Source organism: Neophocaena asiaeorientalis, unplaced genomic scaffold (assembly GCF_003031525.2).
Source record: "Neophocaena asiaeorientalis asiaeorientalis breed wild unplaced genomic scaffold, Neophocaena_asiaeorientalis_V1.1 scaffold116, whole genome shotgun sequence".
Lineage (NCBI taxonomy): Eukaryota > Metazoa > Chordata > Mammalia > Artiodactyla > Phocoenidae > Neophocaena > Neophocaena asiaeorientalis.
The window spans coordinates 8,574,516-8,591,714 of NW_020174561.1; the positions used below are offsets into that span (position 1 = coordinate 8,574,516).

General features: G+C 38.1%; 1 protein-coding gene across 4 annotated transcripts in view; it reads right to left on the minus strand.

Annotated features, from left to right (window-relative positions):
• MET (MET proto-oncogene, receptor tyrosine kinase) overlaps positions 1-17,199 on the minus strand; it is a 118,470-nt gene that overhangs the window by 85,436 nt on the left and 15,835 nt on the right. For all 4 annotated transcript variants that reach the window (XM_024757796.1, XM_024757798.1, XM_024757799.1 and 1 more), the window contains exon 2: positions 1,991-3,207. In XM_024757796.1, coding sequence (XP_024613564.1) covers positions 1,991-3,193 — 1,203 coding nt within the window. In that variant the 5' untranslated portion in view covers positions 3,194-3,207. The remainder of the gene's footprint in view (positions 1-1,990; positions 3,208-17,199) is intronic.

The window sequence follows — 17,199 nt, forward strand, 5'->3', positions numbered from 1 at the left end:
GAAGACTATGTTGGCCAGTTCCACCTTGTTTCCCACAAGAATTTTTGTGATGGGAGTGATAACAGTTTCAGGTGTGGTTGGTGCATTTTGGGCATTTTTCCTGGGTGATAAACCTGCCCTGAATTTCATGGGGTAACCCTGCCTTTTTGTTCCCTTTGGAACACTAAAAAAGTCAAAGGGGTAGGATAAAGTTCAGCTGTGTTTTGAGAATTTCTAGAATTGATAAATACTTTTACACCTGGGGGCTGAAATGTACAAAATAAAACAATGAGATAAGATATCAGTATACCCTTGTAAGGTAAAGTCTCTTTAATTTTTAACAGAACAAGATTTAAATAGCAAAGTCGTGTGCTTTAGAGGCTCTGAAGGAATTCCCAGTAGACTCTTTTTAAAACTTGTTTCTGAAGCAATTCATTGGATGCAGGAAAAATATTTTCTCTGAAATGCTATTAATATTACACTTTTATGTCCTAATTCCCAGGTTTCTGAAAGTCTTTTTGTTTCCTTTCATTCTTTGTCTTTTCCAGTGAGGAAAAGGGACAGCCTCATGAGCAATCCCATTGCTTCTTACAGATTTTGCAACATATATTAAATGTATCCAGGGAGAAATAAGTCTTAGTTGGGATATATATGTATGTATATTATGTATATTCATAGACTTTTGAGAAAGAAAAAAGTTATGTCTTTAGTTCACTAAAAGATGGATTCATTTTCTCAGAAGCACTTTTCTAACTTTATAAATAAATTACTTAAGAGTTTCCATCTGGAGAAGTATCCTAGATACTTCAGCAAAAGTGAAACAAACGTTTCTGAATTATTATGCCCTTGTTATCCATCTGCAAATTATATACTTTCTTTTATCAAGGACATGTTTAATGTTCTTCCTGCTTGCAATTATAACTTTTACCACTTAGACTGAAAACTGCTAGAGTAAGTGAGATGTACATTTTCAAAGTCAAATTGTCTTTAGAAAAGGTATAGAATTTGTTCATCCAGTTATGATCACTAGTGGTCATTATGTTAGGAGGCATAACCAGGTCTGTATGTTCAAATCTAGGTCCCCACCAAGAAAGCCCAAGGCCACAGTGGACTCCCAGTTTGATGCTCTTCCTCTAGCACCAAATGATCTGAGGACTAGCAGGATAAATCCTCTGGGTATAGCTGGTGGCCTTTACTATATCTAAATCGAAGCAATAAAGAATTTCCCTAATGATCACAGGGAAAATATCATTTCATGTAAGTACAAACAATCATCAATCAAGAATATTTATATCTATAAATGCCAACCAGGTAAAAAGCAACAAATTAGAACTTGGTAGACACCTGCCCATTCAAGCACGAAGTTTATGTATTAAAGTCAAGATCCAAAGTATGGATTTGAGAGCAAAAATTTCCTCTGTAGTTTTCTAATTTATTCAGAGAGGTATATTAGTGCATTTAAAAATGTTTAATTTATCAACATTTTAGAAGAGTTTTTTTGTTTGTTTTTAGTGAAGTTTCTTTAAATAATGCCAAGAATAGAGACTGTTCACTCATACATCAGTGAGCGAATGGGATCTCATTAAAAAAAAAAAAAAAAGCCTTCAAAACCTAAAAATTAAGCATCTTATTCTAAATGTTGAAAAGACTGCATGGCATCTCAATAACTGTGTTTTACAGGAATTGCTGTTGTGTTAAACTTTATGTACATCTGACCAGAACTACTAAAGCTGATATGAGAAACAAGGTTAATAATCTGAAAAATACTGGCAAACCTGTAAACCCAAATTGTAAAAGTATTTTCTTTTAGTTATCACATTAACTTTTTCTCAAGCTATGATTCTACCTTTAAATGAAGATTCAATTTCTAAATTTTCTTGGAGAGAATTTGCAAATATTTGGATAAAGACCATTTACCAAGCACCAGAAAGCCCTTTATATTCTCTTCTAGACTGATACCTATTATGACTTGTACCTCATAATTTGTAAGTAGGGAACCTGTATGACTTACCCTATTGAAGCAGTGGTCGTGGTTGGGGCCATAAAAATGCTGGAGACATCTCACATTGTTTTTGTTGACGATCTTGTTGAAGAACTCATTGACATATTTGACAGGGAACGCACAGACAGCAGAGCGATTCATTGGTTCGACAGAATCTGGTTTGCTTTGTGCAAACACCCCGTAGAGAATATCATCATTCAGGTTGGCACCTATTTGCTTAGCGAGCTGGGTCCCAGGCTTACTGACGTACGCAGCTTGGAGAATATTAAACACTTCCTCCCTTGTGGATCTCTTTCTTCTCTTTTCTGTGAGAATACACTCCAGAGGCATTTCCATGTACGAATGCAAACCAGAGTCTACGGAACAGAACCTGATTATTCTTGTGTGAAAAGTCTGAGCATCTAGAGTTTCCCGCTGGACCGTCAAAAAGTAAATAAAATGGTTGCTTTCAAAGGCGTGGACATACTTAATGGGGTACGAATCTCGGAACTCAGGTAGAACATCAATATAGGATTGGTCTGTCAAAAACTTAAAACCATCTTGTGTTTCCTTTAGCCTTCTCACAGATATCGAATGCAATGAATGATCTGGAAGGTAAGAAGAATTTATGGTATTGCCCACGAAGAAGTTGATGAATCGATCCTTTTCAGACAGCAGGACTTTGGTTCCCAGGGCACTCACCACACAGTCAGGACATTGGCTGGGCTCTTCATCTGCCTGTGGAGAGTACATGCAATGAACCTCCGACTGTATGTTAGCAGTATTGTCAGGTGGAAGGACGTGTCGCTGGCAGGTCCCTCTGTGGACACTGCCGCAGCTAATGAGTTGGTCATCATAGTATGTGTCAACAAGCAGAGCCATGTTGATGTTATCTTTCCAAATACCACCTGATAAATTGGCTTTGTGGCTGCAATTCTGACATGGGAAACAATCTGGGTGTTCTAGCACAGGCCCAGTCTTGTACTCAGCAACCTTCTGAAGGTCTTTGTCATTTAAAACGTAAAGGTAGTTAATGGCACCGAGGTAAATGTGATGCTTGTGGGAAACGACATTCTGAATGGGTGTTTCTGCTGTGAAGTTAGGAAGCTGATACTGCATGTTCACATTCATCTTGGACTTTACTAGTGCCTCTTTACACTCCCCATTGCTCTTCTGCACCAAGGTAAACAGAAGCACAAGGATGCCAGGTGCAAGCACAGCAGGGGCCTTCATGGTGAGAAGTTTATCTGCCAAAACATGTTCAAGGCAAGAGCAGTTTAGTTGTTGTTAGAAACAAAGAAGAAACTGAAAGAACTATACCAGTTAAACTATTAGAAACAAATCTTCCTAAGTGGAATTTTTACATTGAGTGAAAACAAAAAACTGTAGCTGGTTTCACATAAAGATGCATTGTGCAGTTGGACATGACTCTACATAGTCTAATTTTAGAACTCAAGCCATGAACAAGTAATTTTAGAGAACCATTATGAGATGCAAACAATGTTCTGTTCTGTAACAGCAACTAGGTTAGATTCATTCAGCAGCGAAGTCAGAAAAATAGCAAACTTCTTTCTTAACCTTTTGCTGGTTGTTTAATGTGGTTTAATATTTGTGGTTAATGACTAGGTTGATATTTAAACTTTCTCAGTTAGTCAAGTAAAGGAATTGTGGTTCAGATTCATTTATTCTACAAGTCACAGCAGGCATTGTTTCCTTGGGAGCATGTAGAACTACTGGGCTAAATTTAGCTTCCTTTTGGTGGAAAACAATCATAAATTCTAGAAGCAATATGATCACATGCTGTTTATAGGATTTTGTGTGCAGAGGAAAGGTATGGTTATAATTTGGCTATGACTGACCTATTGTTTTGGATAGACAAATGCTTAACTTAATGTAAGATCACTGGGAATGTAAAAACAGAAAGCTAAAAATGTATAAAATAAAATATAATCTTTAGGACTAAAGTCCTAGAATTATTTCTCAGGGAAAAACAACATATTGTTCATTACCAAGTCAAAAGTTATTTAGTTAAAAGAACATTATTTTAACATTCCATTGTATGCACACGGACAGTATTTCTACTAGGAAGCATAAGTGGATTTGTTATTCAGGTTTTAAAAAGTTAAGGTGCACAAGTTATAAACATTGTGAGTTCTACTTATAACAGCTATAGGCAGGGTTAGAAAATAAAGGCCTTAGAGAAATAGAAACCAAATAGTTATTACTTCTTTCCCCCTTTTGAAAAAATGCATAATTCTGACAGGACAAAGGGAGCCTCTAAAAACATACTGGGCATTGTAACCATGCCAAAGACTAACTCTAGGTCCACAAAAACACAACAGAATTCACTGTGCACGGCTCTGTGCTTACACTATGGGAAATGGGACATGGCACTTACCCTTCAGTGAACTTACAATGGGGTTGAGAGATAATACATATATGCAAATTACTATAATACATGGTATTATAATTTCCTGCATAGCAAAAACCAAATACTAAAAGCATCAAGAGAGGAAGGCATGGCCTGTACTTAGGATTACTATGATCATGAGAAATATGGACAAGTCCAATACATTTCAGGTCCAGAAGACAAAGACAATGCCTGTTTGGTTCATCACTCTATCTCAAGGACTTGATATAGAACCTAGAACAGAGTAGGTGTTCAATAAATATATGTTGAATAAATGAGTGAATAAAAATTAAACAATAAGTTCAAAGTCACAGAACAGATAAGAGTAGTAGCCAGAGATTAAAACCAAATTTACTGACTCCAAAATCAAAGATAATTTTACCCTACCAAACTGATAGGAATTACAGGCATTATTTAAGAGGTAATAGAAAGTCATTGAAGGGTTTTGAGCTGGAGAGTCATATGAGCAAGGTTTTACTCTAGGAAGATTGATCTGGAGGAAAAGTGGCTTAGAGCAGGGAGAACCTGGCAATGAGAAGACCAGATGACAGGCATTATAGCCCATAACCAGGTAGTAAGGGCCAGAAGCAAGATGGTGGCCCCAAGAATAGAAAGGAAGGGATGAATGAGAGACATATTTGAATAAATAAGATTGGACACCTAAACTGGTGGAACACAAAGAGAAGGTAAAGATAAGCAGCAGCATCTGGGAAAAAGTGGAACAAGTTACAAACTAGGGTGGTCAGTAGGAGGAAGTTAGGCTAAAGATCAAGGAATATGATAAGCTGGTTTTGAATATGTTGAGTTTGATGTGTTATTGAAATGAGTGAAAACATTCTACTACAGGAATGACTAGTAGGTTTTACATTGTTTCCAGCAAGCAGGTTATCTGAAGTGAAGAATGAAGATTCCAAGCAGACAGCATATGTGCCAAGCAATAGAGGAGAATAATGAGAAGGATTTTGAGGAGAAGCCTGCTCTTACTGGGAAAGTGGCACGATTGGTCTTGGGTGAGGTAATATCCATCTTAGATGAGACAGAGGCAAGTATAAGCATAAGTGCCAAGTATCTGCCATCTGTGCATTAGAAAGAATGAAACTTCAGGACTTGATCTTAGTGGGGCAATTGGGATTCTAGTTGGAATAGAAATAAACTTTGCATGTTACCTGCACAGAGGGGATGGTTAAAACCAAGAAAGAGTATGTTTGTGGAGGGAAAAGGTGAAGGAAGAGAAGACAAATAAACCAGATCTCGGAGAATACGCACATTAGAGAAACTAGTGAAAGAAGCAAAGAAGGTAAGTTAGTTCAGGGAGGCGTCATGAGAGCCAAAATTGCACTGTGTCACAGAAGGCAGGCGAGGGCCTCAGGAAGGTGGCTGTAATCCACACAAAAGCTCCTTGTTGACCTTTACAAGAGTAGGTTCAGCAGATTCAACAGTGGTATCAGACCACTAAATTGCAAGGGTACATGTGATGAGAAAGTAGAATGTTTGTCAAAGGAAGGACAAGCAGAAGGCAATATCAGGGTTGAGAGGACTTTAAGTTGCAGGAAAGATGTACACTTATTTGTAGGTCTCTTTTTCTTCTACTAACGTTTGTTGGGTATCTACTAAAGGCCAGGCACTGTGGTAGGTCTTGGAACCCAGAAACATGGTACCTTTCCCAGGAAGCTCACAGTCACTTGGTGGAGGCAACGGGTTGACAGAAATTATGGGAATGTGTAGTAAGGGCAGCCAACCAGACTGGAAATGAGGCTAGAGGTGAGTCTTGAAGGAGGATGAGGAATGGAAATTCCTAGTGGAAGAGCAGTTTGTGCAAACATAAAGTGGCAGGAGAGAGCATATGATACAATCAGGAAAAATGCAAGTAGATGGGCCTAGAGAAGCGGGGAAAACAAAAAGAGCAAATGAGGGAGATAAAAATTGTTCAATCAACATTCCAAGGGATCAAAAAGAGGCATTTCCAAGAGCCCTGAAACATAAGAGAAGTCACTCTTTCTGAGACAGCAGGAGAAGATGAGAAGTCACATAAAGATATAGGGACATTTAAGGAGTTCAGGGAATATGATCTCAATGTCCTAAAAAATAAATTACGGTATATGACCATCTGCTGAAATTGATGGTTACAGAGGAGTGACCAGGGACTTCAGGGTAAAGGAGGAGGTTTAGAATATCTACAGCAGGGTATGCAAACTGAGGTCAGCAAGAAAGAAAGGATTGTATAGTAGCTCTGAGGGCTTCCTGAAGACACAATGTATATGACTTCCTCTTCACATTCATGAGATATGGAAGAAACCCAAGAAAGAAGGTCAAGGACACAATGATTTTAAGGATCCAAATGAAGACATCTGATTGAGGATACAGGCTTTAAAGGCTACAAAATTATAGTTGGACCAGAGGGCAAAGCAGAGATTCAGTAAGGTATAAACCATATAATAAAAATAACAATAACTTGTATACGAGTGTTTACCACGTGCCAGGCATTCTGCTAAACCCTCTGATATACTCTTTGTAAACACCCTGTGAAGTAGGAAGTATTATTATTCTCCATTTCTAGATGAGCAAACTTGCCAAAAGTCACACAGAAACCAGATTCAATCCCATGTCTGACTGACAGGAATCTGTCCGGGATGTTGAATGCTTCACTAACACTGGAGCAGCTTCCTGAGCTAAGAGGGAGAGTGCACTGGAGCAGAAGTTAGACAGAGCTCTGGTTCTGGCCCTTTCCCTCTCTAGCTATATGACTTTAGGCAATTCATTCACCTCTGATTCCCAGGGTCCAACAGCCTCACATGACTGCTTTAAGTATCGAAAAGAGATCTTATCCTTGAAAGCACTTTGTTTGTTACATAGTGTATACATGTGTGTGTGTATACACACTTAAACATGTATAACTATATGATTGTTACATATGTGCATATATATGTATATATATGCATAAACTTGCTGTTTTTGAATGTAAGTCTCACTATTTTAAAGTATACTAGAAAAGTTTTGGCACTGGTAGGGGGAATAACAAGGAGTAGAAGAAAAGGATTTGGGACAAGTTGTTCTATTACAAGACAAATACAAACTACAAACTACAAATATGTGTCTAAACCTTCTAGAATACATTATGCAGAAAAATTAAATGCACTTCTCAAAATGCTATCAGTGTATCTTCTGAAATTGGGAACATTAGCCTAGTACATAATTTATCACTGTATTTTTTCTAGGAAAAATACGGGAAGAAAATAAACAAACTATCATTGTCAAAAGAAAAAAAAGCATTACAACCAATTTGCATCTTAGTTGATGCCCATTAATGCAGTGTGGAGTAAGAATGGCTTTTTTCTTCTAGGCTTTTTGAGGGAACCTTCAACATGATCTTAAAAAAAAAAATCTGAGGTATTATGTTTAAAAAATAAGTTTCCTATCTGAAGGTTCGTACATGTCTTTCACGGTACTAAACCTCAATCAACTAGAATCCAAGAAAATGTACAAACTGTTATCTCATTTGATGAGATGGCAAATCATAAGAAAACCAGTAGGGAAGGAGAAAAATTTTTTCTATTTAAGGAAAAAACCCTGCAGAATAACCCTGGAGTTAGTAACCCAGTCTCCTATACTTTCTTCATATTCTCTTGATAGCAAATGGTGATGCCAGTTTTCAGGTTGAGAAATCAAAAAAATGTTAATTAAAAAAAATTTTTTATTAAAGCAAAAATATAGGACTAGGGCCCACTGTCAACAACAGAATTTTTAATTAAAATATGGGTTCTATTTAATCCTCAGATAACGGGAAAACTTAAACATCCTGTTTTATTAATCATTCCAATTAACTGAGGCCCTTCCCCGTTAACAATGGTGTGTGTTGGTCAGATTAGATCTTCTCCAGGAAATGTTTGTGTCCCTCACAAGGAATGGAGGAATACTTTGGGAAATACCTGTTGCTGAGCTATGCACACTGATGACACTGCCAGTTAACTGAGTGACAGCTGAGTGATCAAGTGCACAGGCTCTGGAGACAGACTGCAGGGTTTGAATCCATTCACTGTGTGACCTTCGGTAAATTTTTCTGAGCATCTATTTTCTCATTTGAAATATCAGAGTGATTATAGTACCTGTCTCACTTATGATGGTTACTCTGAGGATTCAATGAGTTAATGAACATAAACCACTAGGAGCAGTGCTTGGCACAATAAATATTCTCTATTATTGCTTGTTCATGCCCTCAACAAATAGTTTTTGAGCATGTACTGTGTTTGAGATACTGTGCAGAAGATATGAAAATAAATAAAAAACTTTCTAATTGTGAGATGAAGAGGCAGACAAACGGACTACAGTTTAAACTCAACGTGGAAATGTCTATGGGAGCCCCTCAAGGGGAACTTATCCAGGCTAAGGGAGTCAGGCAAGTTTACTGATCAATCAGTCATAGTCCTTTCTTCACAATGCATTCCCAATACTGAAGCTCAGCGGGCGAGTGGGGTGGAAACCTGAGTTTTGGTTGTGGCAGTACAGCTAAGTGGTTGTATGACCCAAAGCCAGTCACCCAACTCCTTTGGCCTTAGCTGCTTTCTTATTTGTAAAATTACAGTGTTGAACAAGTTGTGTGCTGGAGGCCCCTGGAACCAGCTAATGACGGCTTAGCGTATGCATCCCTTCCCAACTCGTGTTCAGTGACCTCATCTTGGTTGCTTGAAATAGGCCTTGGTGGGAGTATTTACCCCATAGAAGTTGGCAAACACTAAAAATCAGGGCTTATTTCCCCCCTGGAGGGATGGTTATTAAATACTTACAAGCATACCCCTGGGTTGAACCAATGAATGCTGAAGTATTTTCCAACTCCAATAATTTTCAACTCTGAGATTGTTTTTCTACGTTTTACTCCAATGCCATTGAACTGGCATATATTGCTCTCTCTTCTCTATCTATATCATCTGCCAGATCAGGCTGTGTGAGCAATTTTAATATTTATATTTATATTGGGAGTGACTCCAGAACTACTTTCATCTTTTATGTATTTTTGCCTTGATACATTTATTCCTGTGATGTGCTTGGATCAGGCTTTCAATATAAAATGTCTTTTTACTGTTTGTTTTTTCTTTCTTTCTGAAACAGCACTGGCCATTTAACCAACTTTGAGTTCCTTACTAAAAGGAACACGTAAAGATGATTCAAACAGACTAATTCATTCTCTTAAAATGTCATGCACATAGCAGGTGAAACTGAATCACTCATAAAACATTTCCGTATTTCTTTTCAGTTGATAGTTAACATAAACTCACTGGCAAAACATTTCCTGGGAGTGATTATCTCAGCGGCACCTTGGTCATTAAACTATTGGTATTTAGGGGTATTTCCTTTAAAGAGGCTGCTCTATTAGCTACAAATACCAGCTTAACCTAATGGTAAGACCACATACTCAACTCTGTCTGCCAGCTATCTACCTCTAGTTTTCTCATTTAACTAGCTTACATTGGGCTTTTCATGCCCTAGAAATCTAGAAATACAGTTAGTTCTCTAAGAGTTATTGAGTAACTACCTGTGCCTATCACCACTACTACTGTCAGCATCATTGCCCTCATCAACAGAAACCTGTCTCAAAGCATATACCTGTGTTGTAAGCAAGTACTGATGGCTCATGAAAAAACACAACAGGTATCATGGAATAGGTTTTTAAAAGAGAGGGACTTTCAAAACTTTGACACAGGTAACTCTGCTTTCCTTAGGAACTGATTTTTCTTAGAAATCATAATATTTTATAACTATATATATAGGTAGTACTTTATAGCTTACAAGATGCCATCAACTACATCACCTCTTCTAATCTGAACGTTTTCTTAGAAGGTAAGCATTACTCCCATGTTTTCAGGGTAAACTGTTTCAGGGGAAACTCCCATGCTTTCATGACAAAACTGAGATTCAAAGAGGATAAAATATTATCTAAAATATGATAAACATGCAAGCTAGTTCTTATAAGTGTATTTCTAATATTTTTAAGTATGATGCTTATTTGAGCTGTTCCAAATTGTTTGCATTTCCTGGAAAAGATTTTTGTTCTAAAGGCATAATATTTTGAAAACTTTTTCTGCATTTACCTGCCCAGCCCCTGGCTCTACTACTGGCAACTCTTTTGAAAACTCTCCCCTATCTAATGGGGCTGTCAACCACCTGGCTTATCTCTTCCCCACAAGGTAAGCTTGCAAACCAGGCTGGCCTTTTAGTGAATTCTATTCCTTTGACCCAGAGCTTGGACAGAGGTGAGCATGTGACTAAAGCAAGGTGAACCAGGGTCTTTTGGGGTTTAATATAGATACTGGGAGGGGACCTCTCTCCCTCAAAAATCACTAGCACTAAGAATGATATTAACTTGTACTGTCTGATGACCATCTTTGTCACTGTGTGGAGAAAGCCTGCCTGAGCATGAAAGTGACCCAAGAGGCAGGGGATCCTGGACATGAAGAAAGGCAGGCCACTAATGCTATTGTGTAAGCATCTGCATCCACCATGTCTTCAGCTAATGAGAACCAGTAAATTTTTCCTTTCCTCCTTTCTTTCTCTTTCTTTTTTCCATCAGCAGTTTCATAGTGATTTTTAAAAAGATTTTAATTAATTTTTAAAATTAGTTAATTAATTTATTTTTGGCTGCTTTGGGTCTTCATTGCTGCACGCGGGCTTTCTCTAGTTGCGGTGAGCGGGGGGACTACTCTTCGTTGTGGTGCGCAGGCCTCTCATCGCGGTGGCTTCTCTTTGTTGTGGAGCACAGGCTCTAGGACTGAGGGCTTCAGTAGTTGCAGCACGCGGGCTCAGTAGTTGTGGCTCACAGGGTCTAGAGCGCAGGCTCAGTAGTTGTGGTGCACGGGCTTAGCTGCTCTGCAGCATGTGGGATCTTCCCGGGCCAGGGCTCGAACCTGTGTCCCCTGCATTGGCAGGTGGATTCTTAACCACTGCTCCACTAGGGAAGCCCCTCATTGTGATTCTTTTATTCCTTGTGTCTGAAAGCCCTGACTAAACAACGTCCACTCGAAGATTCTACAAACTTGTGAATTCAAACACAAAGTCAAGTGCATAAAAGCAACTTTATATAAAACATTCAAGTAATTGGCAAAGACAGTTTCTTTATTTACTTGAATAATTTCTTTAAATATTTCACTTTGCATTTGGAGATATATCTACTAGTTAAAATTTCTAAGGTGCTACACTAGCTTTTTTCTGCTCTATAGTTTCAAATTCTTCTACAATATTTACTTAACATAATCTCAAGATAGAAATAATGTATCTAAGTGAAGAGTCAAAATATAAAAACTAGAAAACATTTCAATCCTGCTTATAAGTATATAAGGGATTTATGATGATGGAAAATGGCCGAGGCCCCGTATTAAGGAAACTGCAGTCATAAAAACAGTCATGGCTAAATTCTCCAGGAGGACTTGCCAGAGTGAAATGCTAAGGAAAATTCTTAGCCCTTTCTACATTTATATTATTTCCATTAATTTGAAAAGTAGGCCCATAAAAACAAAGCTAAGGAAAGAAGATCCCAATAGGAGATTCCTGATGACATTTAAAATACTGTATTTATAAACACTCACTGCTTATAAGAGTCATATTATATCACATAATATTAATCAAATATTTGTGAGCTCCCATTGCATACCATGCCCTTGTCTAAATACTGAGAGTTTCTACCCTCAAAAAGTATACAGTCTGTGGATTTGAAGATAGCAAGATAAATGCTAAAAATCTAAATATGTAACCTAAATTGAAAAGTGACAGATCTACTGGGCTGTCGAGAAAGCAAATTTTAAAAACATGCCTTGTTCAACATTTGATTCCTAGGCCTAAAGCTTTAACACTTAGTGTTATTATCATCAAAAAACCTAAGCTGGGCTTCCCTGGTGGTGCAGTGGCTGAGAGTCCGCCTGCCGATGCAGGGGACACGGGTTCGTGCCCCAGTCAGGGAAGATCCCACATGCCGCGGAGCAGCTGGGCCTGTGAGCCATGGCCGCTGAGCCTGCGTGTCTGGAGCCTGTGCTCCGCAACGGGAGAGGCCACAACAGTGAGAGGCCCACGTACCGCAAAAAACACAAAAAACAAAAAAAAACCTAAGCTGACTTTAGAAAGATAAAACAATACATGTCAAAAATCCCTTCTAATGTAGCCAGACACTACCTTGACAATGATTTCTAACAGTAAGTCAGAAGGACAGAAGAAGTCTTCAGGGTTTTTCAGCCCACACAACTGCTCATTTATATGACCACATTTAAATTATTCAAAATACCCATGAGTTAATCTTATGCCTAATATTTACAGACTAGTTTGCTTAACAACATTGTTCCCAATAACTCATAAGCCTTCTGGAGAACAGGTGGGTGTAGTGGAGAGAGTATGGGCCTTGGTGTCATCACACTCTGATGTGACGTGAATCTGGGCTTTACCATTTACATACCTTCTGACTCTGAGTGTCAGTTTCTTCATCTAAAACATGGGGATAATAATGGTACACATCTGTGGGTTGGCCAGGAGGGTTAGAGATGAATTATGAGACACCGGCATTCAATTATGCAGCATACACTGGCATCCAATAAATGTAGCTATTACGCTTACCCTCCTAAGTTGTGTCTTAGCCAGTTTCTGCGTACCTTCATCAAAAATGAGGAACTTGGCACAGTCCACTATGTGAGCCCACTCCAAATACTTGCTATTTCATCACCTTGGCCCTCTCATCTACAGTTTAAATAGTGTTATTTCTTATTTTCCCACCCTTTGGCCATCTTGTGGTTTTCCTCTAAAGCTGTTTTAAGTTCCTGAAGTCCTTCTTAAATTATCCTCCAAGAGATATGGGGATATATGTGTATGTATAGCTGATTCACTTTGTTATAAAGCAGAAACTAATACACCATTGTAAAGCAATTATACTCCAATAAAGATGTTAAAAAAAATAAATAAAGTTAAAAAAAAAATTGTCCTCCAAGGCATGGTAAGGGCCTTCCACACTAATGAAGAACAACAGATAAGGAACCATTACTTTACCTCTTTAAAGAAGAGCAAACCCATGCCCCCACTGAGGTTTAGGAAATGAATATATAGGATGCTCAGTTAAATTTGAATTTCAGATAAACAATGAGTAATTTTTTTAGTATAAATATGCCCAATGAATGTATGTTATACGACATTATGAGTTGTAAGCAAATGGAGAAAAATAAGGGAATAATCACCCTTTTTACTAACAGAACTTAGATTGAAAATATTTTGGCCAAACCTATTTATCTGTTGGAGTAGAACTGTATTTTTAAGGTTTTTGTAGCACATGTATGTTGCAAAACTGCATATTTTTTGTTGTTGTTGCTGTGTGTCTAAAACATGCTGTTTTCAAAGTGATTATCAGGGTAACCTGTTCCTAACAGATGGTTTTAAATATCATGTGAAGGTACAACTATGTAAAAGGAAGATTTTTTTTTTCTACTAAAAATCAAGGAAAAGATTTGTGTGCTTGTAGAGAAAAGTTATAGTGTATACGGCAACCTATCACTGACATTAATTTCTGAAACAGAAAAAGTATTCCTATATTAATATGTATACTTTATTTATAATAAAAAGCTTATTAAAATTCATATATAGGTCACTATAGGAGAAAACAAGTTAAACATGGTACAAAAATAATTTTCATGTGTTATAAATATTGTTTTAGCAGCTCCTCTAAACAATTACTCTTGATTATTATACAAATGTTGCTTCTTTGATAGATACCTAAATAGTACTCTTATTCAGATTCTTATCTAGTATTGTATCCCTTCTTCCAATAAACATTTTAAAGTTGAAAATGACTGAATCATAGCACAAGAAAAAGCCAACATGCATTTTCTAGTTGTCAAACATGATCAGGATAATTGTCCAACTCTGATACGGTAACAGTAAAGATAAAAACAACAGAATTCCATTATATTCTCAACATTATCCCTCACACAGTCATAATCTGTTAGTAAATATCTTTGTCCTTTTAAGAATGGCTGAAAGTATTCAACTTCTGGGAAATAAGAATAAATGGACATTTGTTTTATCATTGTGCATATTGTAAGAAGTTCTGTTCAGAAAATACATTGAACTGTCAGTCTTGATTGATGGACAGGCTTTTGTCCCATTAATAAGCCGTAGGTCAGATAAGAATGTTTCACTGCCCTTGAAAATGTAAAGATTGAACTTTCAATGTTAAGAAAGTGCTAAGATTCTTGAAATCCTATAAAACTATTTTAAAATATTTTTCAGCCTAATGGATAGACGTAATTTTATAATTCAGATCGTGTAGAAGTGCTATCAGATTTTGTTCAATTAATCCAGGAACCCTGAATAACATGAATCCACAAATCACATTTGAGAAACATTTTTCTAACTACACAAATTAAAATAAAAATGAAAAAAAGCCTAGCAACCTCTTCCAGTTGCATTCAAATACAGGGTTTGAACAGGATAAACCTGACTGAATGGTCAGAATGTGAACCACAAAAGGGAGACACAGAGAGGAAGCCGGTACATCACTCATTAATAAATCCGACATTTCCCTCCCTTTGAAAATGTCCTCGGCATAAGGCACGGTGAATTCCAAATGGGAAGAACTGTGCTCAGGATTGAGTTTATATAACTGATCAATCTCCTCTGGTGTTACCCAAAGCAGAAATCAAATGGCTGCAGAGGAATGCTGGTGGTTAGTGGACCCCATTCGTGTCATGGCCACTGTCACGTAAAGAAAGAGAAATCAGCATCCAGGGAAAGAGAGAAAAAGAGGAGACACATGAGGATGCCAAAGGGCAGGCTGTGACCCTGAAATATGGAGTGGTCAAGCAAGGGGGGCATTCTCCTCTAACGCTATTTGCATCTAGCTCTTAGGGTGTGGCTGAATTTTATTTTGCTCACATCTGAAAACTTTTCTTGGAAATCAAAGTTAACTAGTAGACTCTCTGGCAGTGAAGTGAACTAGGGACCCTTTTCAAGGTGAATTTTGTCAGTATATGATGTTTTCTTTTCAAGCAAAGTAGAAAAAAAACCTTTTAGAAATCATGAAAATAGTATGAATGGAAAAAATAACAAAACTGGTCATATTTTGTATAGATGTGGATTCCTTGGGTGAACATAATGCAATTCTAACAGTGTTGAGAGAAAAATTAAAAGCACATAAATATCACGACGTCGAGATCAATATGTAATCAGAGAAAAAAAGAACCAAATAAAACTTTCTACAAAAATCTTAAATACTTTAAAATGAATAAAGAACGCCAAGCAAAGCTATCCTCATAAAAACAGAACAGTACAGAAAAATAAGTACAGAATCCAATATCTAAAACTCTGGATCCTTGAAAAATCGATAAACTAAAAGGTTAGGACAACTTAAAAACAACTGTGCTCAGGATTGCATTTATATAATGGATCAATTCAAGGAAAAATAATCCAGGGTGTGTGTGTGTGTGTGTGTGTGTGTGTGTGTGTTTGAGGGAGAGAAAGAGAGAAAAGAGAGCAAGGCATTAAAAAACTTTTTAACCATATAGGTGCTGCCCACTGGTTGGCAGTCCCAGCCTCCTGGCACATTGCCCTCTAGTTGTGAACTCCAGATGGGTGCCATCTCTGGAGGAATACAGGGAAGGAGAGCTAACTACAGCAGACAGAGGCAGGGCCAAGTAGTATCCTAGAGTGAAGATATTACTTGCAGGATATGCTGGAGTTGCTCAGGCACAGTGGAGATTGGGACAGACACTTTGGACTGAGAGACCATACATGCAGGCACCTTGGGGAGAATGTGCAGGGCCGGTCAGGAAGCTGTAACTGGCACAAGGGAGAGAAAGAGAGAAAAGAGAGCAAGGCATTAAAAAACTTTTTAACCATATAGGTGCTGCCCACTGGTTGGCAGTCCCAGCCTCCTGGCACATTGCCCTCTAGTTGTGAACTCCAGATGGGTGCACATCTCTGGAGGAATACAGGGAAGGAGAGCTAACTACAGCAGACAGAGGCAGGGCCAAGTAGTATCCTAGAGTGAAGATATTACTTGCAGGATATGCTGGAGTTGCTCAGGCACAGTGGAGATTGGGACAGACACTTTGGACTGAGAGACCATACATGCAGGCACCTTGGGGAGAATGTGCAGGGCCGGTCAGGAAGCTGTAACTGGCACAGAGGCTATGTGGGCTGGGCTGGGTGTGGATGAAGCCGGAAGGTTAGGCTGGGGCATATCAGAGAAAGTCTTATGCATCTTATTGAGGGGCCTGTACTCTTTCAGTAGTGGAGAGTCCCTGGGAGGTTTTAATCAGGACACGGAAACCAGAATACTTATAACTATATATTAGACAACTTTGGTGACAGTGTGGTGAGTTGACTGGAGGGGAAAGGAGCTACAGGCCAGAAGACATAACGGAACGTCACTGAATCTTCCAGGCACTAGAGGATGAAGACTTACAATAGAGTGAAGACTCCCAGATCTGCATCCTCACCTCTTTAGCTCCAGAGAGTCCAGAAATCCATCTCTCAAGCATCAATTCTGTATGTTCAACAGCTATTCAAGACTAAATTTGACAAATATTTATTGAGGAGCTAATATGTGCAAGGTGCTTGGGGCTACACCAGTAAACAAAACAAACATTCCTGCTGTTGTGGAACTTACTCTGTAGCAGGTGCTCCAGACAACAAATACATAAAACAATTAAGTCAATCCTGTACTACATTAGAAGTTGATAAGTAAATGTTGGAAAAAATGCAGGGCTCCATGTGAAAAGTATTTATTCTATTTGTTAACTGTCCTCAACAAATAAAGAAGTTTCAGAATGTGAAAAAAAAGAAGTTGATGAGTGTTACAGGCAAAAAA